The sequence below is a fragment of the Vicia villosa genome, linkage group LG4, assembly GCF_029867415.1.
Source record: "Vicia villosa cultivar HV-30 ecotype Madison, WI linkage group LG4, Vvil1.0, whole genome shotgun sequence".
Taxonomy (NCBI): Eukaryota; Viridiplantae; Streptophyta; class Magnoliopsida; order Fabales; family Fabaceae; genus Vicia; species Vicia villosa.
In genome coordinates this window covers 147,042,731-147,047,897 of record NC_081183.1, presented here as the reverse complement: position 1 = coordinate 147,047,897, position 5,167 = coordinate 147,042,731, and the positions used below count along the sequence as shown (strand labels likewise).

The 5,167-nt window shown below is 36.4% G+C and overlaps 2 protein-coding genes across 2 annotated transcripts; one reads left to right on the top strand and one right to left on the bottom strand.

Annotated features, from left to right (window-relative positions):
- Nucleotides 1–1,389: 1,389 nt before the first annotated feature.
- Nucleotides 1,390–3,295, top strand: LOC131599889 (LEAF RUST 10 DISEASE-RESISTANCE LOCUS RECEPTOR-LIKE PROTEIN KINASE-like 2.7). Its single transcript, XM_058872130.1, has 3 exons — nucleotides 1,390–2,398; nucleotides 2,617–2,661; nucleotides 2,761–3,295. Exons 1-3 carry the CDS (start codon nucleotides 1,609–1,611, stop codon nucleotides 2,886–2,888), a joined length of 963 nt encoding a protein of 320 aa, XP_058728113.1. The 5' UTR covers nucleotides 1,390–1,608; the 3' UTR covers nucleotides 2,889–3,295.
- On the bottom strand, nucleotides 3,166–4,843 carry LOC131598029 (putative pectate lyase 2). The gene is made up of 4 exons (XM_058870677.1): nucleotides 4,094–4,843; nucleotides 3,869–3,972; nucleotides 3,623–3,761; nucleotides 3,166–3,517 (listed from the first exon to the last, which is right to left on the bottom strand). Exons 1-4 carry the CDS (start codon nucleotides 4,841–4,843, stop codon nucleotides 3,299–3,301), a joined length of 1,212 nt encoding a protein of 403 aa, XP_058726660.1. The 3' UTR covers nucleotides 3,166–3,298.
- Nucleotides 4,844–5,167: the final 324 nt, after the last annotated feature.

The following is a 5,167-nucleotide window of genomic DNA, read 5'->3' as shown; positions in this document are numbered from 1 at the left end:
GATACCGAGGTCACGATTTGAGGCTATTCCCAATACAGTTACCCGAGTGGAGCTCACTGCTACATTTGAGGACTGGGCGCATCATTTGGTCCTGAAGTAGTATCGGCGTATGCAGGCACCTAAGAGTGGTATTGTGTAGAGGGGTACTTGGCATGGTTCTATCGGGTGTCACATCCTCGGATGACACCCGGACTTCTTGGAGATCCACCTAGGCCAGCACACGAGGATATCTTGGAGAACCAGCAGGCCGAGGATGACCATGCCACTGATCTCCTGCCGATATGCCAGCGAACAGGCTTGGGCGGGACGCATTGGACCGAGGTCTCATTGCGCACGACGGTTCAAAGGCAGTTGCCATCGTAGAGAGGATGGTCGTTGGCGCGGCTGGTGCAGCGGTATATACCAGGCAGAGGAGGTCCCAGGGAGTTAAGGTTAGGCATACTCAGTAGCTGGTTCTGGTTTATTTTTCATTGTTGACTTTATTGTATTCGGGTTGTATTTTTTGACATTTACGTACACTATTAGTTGTATATATAATATTAGTATTTTATTTTAATTTGCGTGTTATATTTAGTTTATATCAAGCATTGTTTACTGCAAGCATTGTCGTTTGCATTGTCGTTTAATTTAAAATACGGGACTAAACATTGTTTAGAAAACCAAAAAAATAGCTTTCTGCATATTTCAGAGATGCATTTCTGAAACACCCAAAATATGTGAAAATGGTGTTTCCGGAGATGCATCTCCAGAAACACCCCTAAATTGATATTTTCGGAGATGCATCTCCGAATTCTGTAAAAATCTAGAAAAAAAAATATTTCGGAGATGCATCTCTGAAGCAAGGATATTTTGGGGTTTTAACAGGGATTCTCCCCTTTGGAGTCTAGAAAGAAATTGTCATTTCTCATTTTCCAACCAATTTGGCAATTTGATTCAGTAAACTAGGTTTGGTTTGATGACCCAATTTGACAAATCTAATCCACTCATGATAGATAAGTTCCAATCCATGACATATTTATTGATTCCTTGTTCCTATTACACACTCTCCAACTATGGGTGCTTATTTGCTTCACGGCTTATAAGCGTAGAACCTACCATGGCCTACAATTGGAGACACCCTTATAAAAAGTATGAAGATGCTTTTTCATTACGTCTTCAAAACTAGCTATTCATGATTTTTGTGAGAACCTACCAAAAAGTTTAGTAAGAGACAAGATCCACCTTGAGGAACAATGAGATAGAAATTCCAAAATTAAGGAATATATTCTAAGTTTCTCAAGCATAGTAATATTACTGAATTTGTTGCACACTGAAAAAGTAAAAAAAAAAACCTCATAGAGAGAGAGACACACATTAATCATTACTTAGTCCACTAATCTTGCTTTCTGTGTCACCAGCTTATACCAGTGCAGAAAGCAAAAGCCATTAATAAAGAGAACAAAATCATATACTAAAGAAACCAAAATAGAGAATATATAAAAGCAAAAAGAGATTATAAGAGCAACACTTCATCTATATTCCTTATTTCTTCAACACTCTCCCATTGTTACACTACAAAATTCAACCATATAGATTTCTATACAATCAAATCCTTTAATTAACAATACAATGCTATTACTATTTACTCAAATCCTTCTCTCATTACTCATAGTCACAACAAAATCTCAATCAACCTTATGCAGAACTTCCTGTGGCAACATTCCAATCAAATATCCATTCAGCATTGATGATGGTTGTGGAAGTCCATACTACAGACACATTCTCGCATGTTCCGACTCCGAAACAAAACTCGAACTCCGAACACCTTCCGGCCGATACGAAGTCCGTAACATATCCTACGATAATCCTCACATTGTTGTCACTGATTCATTCATGTGGAAATGCGAGGACGGCGAGAATTTCCGACCGACGCGACCCTTTAGTTTAGACACTAGCACAAAGCTGAAACTCTCTAAGCAAAATGAGTACATGTTTTTCAACTGTAGTGAAGAGCATGTGATTATTCAACCAAAGCCTGTGTTTTGTGAACATTTCCCTGAACACTGTGACTCATCATGTGACAGTGCTAGTTATCTGTGTAGACATTTACCAGGGTGTTCTTTTTCTCTTACAAGTAGTTCTTGTTGTTCTTATTATCCAAAAGCAAGTGAATCTTTGAGATTGATGCTTAAGTATTGTACTAGCTATGCTAGTGTTTATTGGAGAGATGTTGGTATTCCTCAGCCTTATGATCAAGTGCCTGAATATGGGATTAGAGTTGATTTTGATATACCGGTTACTACTCGGTGTCTTATGTGTCAGGATGAATTGAAAGGTGGTGGAACTTGTGGATTTGATACTGTGACTCAGAGTTTTGTGTGTTTGTGTAAAGATGGAAACTCTACTACTCATTGTAAAGGTATGTTCAAAATATTATCCTGTTTAATTCAGTACTAATAGCTACTAGAAACTCATAAACACAACGGTGTGTACTAGAATTCGAAATCTGGTAATGACGTCTAAGTTGCTTGGTTAGACTTAGACCGTCTAACCAAGCAATATCGGTTTTTGTTAGTTGAGTTATGATTTGCGGATAATGAGAGAGTAAAAATTAATTGGCTATTGTTTGTTTGGCAGATCATGAAATTGCGCAGCATAATAGGAAGGTTCATGTAATAGCAGGTAACAGAAGAAATAAACAAACTTTTCACAATTAAATATGTTACTGAAATGCAAATTTAGGCTAATGTTATATGTTGTGTATTGGAATTGTTGATTCAGGGACAGTTACTGGATTATCTGCTGCAGGAGCAGTTGGAATTGGAGCTGGAATTTGGTACTTGAAAAAATTGAGAAAAACAGCACCAGTCACATGTGGAGTTCAAAGTAATGAAAATAGACTATTCTAAAAAAAAGTCAAATGATGTGTAGCACCGACATAGATACAAAATACACACACTAACATTGACACGTCGATACAATACTAATATGTATCTGTGTCGTGTCAGTGTCGGACACCGAACATGATTTGTTCAAATATGCCGTTTCAGAAGAACCATACAAAGTTACAAATATTTCTATCTTTTTGTTACTTCCCCCTTAGCTATTTTATTTTATTTATTTACTAATGTAAGTGAAGGTGTTAGAAGATTAGTATACAAGAATATAAACTCTTTGAATTATGTACTCAATCCTTGTTCAATATAAGAATTGATCTCAAACAATCCTCTGTGATTTTTCTTACCATACAAGTTTAGACTTAAGAATCAAAATCATAATAGAAAAGTAGAAAGTAAAAACAAGAAAATGTTTGCTGAAATTAACATGCTTTGGTAACAACACAATCTAGAGGTCCTGCATTGAGTGTTAATAAAGGCACCATTGAAGCTTTAGCAGCAGCAAAGTCTTGAGATGATGAATATGATGGTGCACAACTTCCATAGCCAGATGGTACAAAATAAGCACCATTTAAGAATTCATCACCATAACTCCTCCATTTCCAATTACTCCATTTTCCATCCGTTTCTCTTTTCGTAACCTGTCACAATTGCGGCCGCAATATTAAGGTCAGTAACATGAAAGTAACTATAATTAAGAACAATGAAGCAATTTATAATTAAGTGCTTGTAACATTATTTATTACCTGTTTTGCATCAGAATTTTTGGAAGCAAGAAAGTAGTTTCCTTGACTGAAAATAATAGGGTCAGCACTACCACCAATGGCATACATGAGCCACTCATCATATCGGTTGTTTACAACATGAGCATAACCAAATCTTACTCTGCATTTCATTTGTAATTAATTAGTAATTAATCAAATAAGTATCTATAACAACATTGTTATTGAATCTTTCACAAAATTAATCAGCTTAATTAGTTAATTAATTACCTTGGCATTCTTTCTATTAGATCACTACCAAAGTGGTTGAAAGCAACTGTTACTTTCATTACTCTATCAGCACTGTAATCATCATTGTGTCCAAGCAACATCACCTGCAACATTAACATTTTGTGTAAACGAAATTGTCATAACTATTAAAAACTCACACACACAACTGTAAGAGACGGAGTTTGAATCCTGGTGATGACGTCCGGAGCCATTGTATTTACTTACTTTATCATGCTGAGTAAAGTAATTATTTGAGATAGTAACAAGATTTGAAGCATGAGTAACATCGGTAAGTCCATCCGCGCACCTCGCCAAAAAACAATGATCAATCCAAATATTCGAAGAAGCAAAAACACTAATCCCATCGCCGTCACACCCTTCGCGATATCCAACATGTTCATTACTACTCCTAACCATACCCGCCACACCCGGTTTACAATCATGAATACTAATTCCATGAACAATCACATGACTAACACCTTGTATTGTTATACAAGGTCCATTATTTCCAATTTCAACCTTAACACCTCTTCCATCAATTGTTTTGTAGCTATTCACAATGAGCTCATTTTTCAGCTTGATTACCATGTCATTTGCAAATGTAATCCAGAGTGGTTCGGTTTGGATTGCGCCGTATCGAAGTGTGCCTTGTTTCGGGTTTATTGGATCGTCAGAAGGATCGGTTACTTCGTATATGTCACCGTATTTTCCTCCGATGGCATCTCTGCCGAATCCGATCGCGCAATCGGCTAACGATTGGCGGTTTGATGCCCAATTTGAATTGGTTCGCCAACATGAATCAATTGTGTTCATGACAACATTGTCTTGTGTTGGAATTTTGTAGCTTGGAATGTTATCTAATAGTTCGTTGTTGTTATGATCTTTTTTTGAATTTGAATTAGCTAAGGTAGGTAGAATTAAACATGATGAAATAATAACTAGGAGAATAATAATAAAATTGGTTAAAGTGGCCATTGTTTGTGGATTTGAGACATTAACAAATTGTTGAAGGAGGGAAATATATAAGTACATAGTTTTATTTTGAACAAAGTGTTAGTGGTGCACACGATTGATGAAGGGTGGTGATGTAACATAAATTGCACAATTAATAGTTCAAAATTGATGTACATTGCTAAAATGCAGAAACGTGGTTGCACGGTTGAAATAATTGTAATCTAATTTTGCCTATGGTATACTGCCACTGGTTATGTTACGGGAAAGTATAATATTATTATTTAGTAGTAGTGGGCAACCTTGCATTTAATCATGATTCATGCACACCAATAAATAAATTAGTAG

Coding starts and splice junctions, on each gene's coding strand:
- LOC131599889 (XM_058872130.1), top strand. CDS start 1,609: ATGCTATTACTATTTACTCAAATCCTTCTCTCATTACTCATAGTCACA. Junction 2,399..2,616: donor CTCTACTACTCATTGTAAAG/GTATGTTCAAAA, acceptor TTTGTTTGGCAG/ATCATGAAATTGCGCAGCAT. Junction 2,662..2,760: donor GAAGGTTCATGTAATAGCAG/GTAACAGAAGAA, acceptor TTGTTGATTCAG/GGACAGTTACTGGATTATCT.
- LOC131598029 (XM_058870677.1), bottom strand. CDS start 4,843: ATGGCCACTTTAACCAATTTTATTATTATTCTCCTAGTTATTATTTCA. Junction 3,762..3,868: donor CTAATAGAAAGAATGCCAAG/GTAATTAATTAA, acceptor AATGAAATGCAG/AGTAAGATTTGGTTATGCTC. Junction 3,518..3,622: donor AAAATTCTGATGCAAAACAG/GTAATAAATAAT, acceptor CAATTGTGACAG/GTTACGAAAAGAGAAACGGA.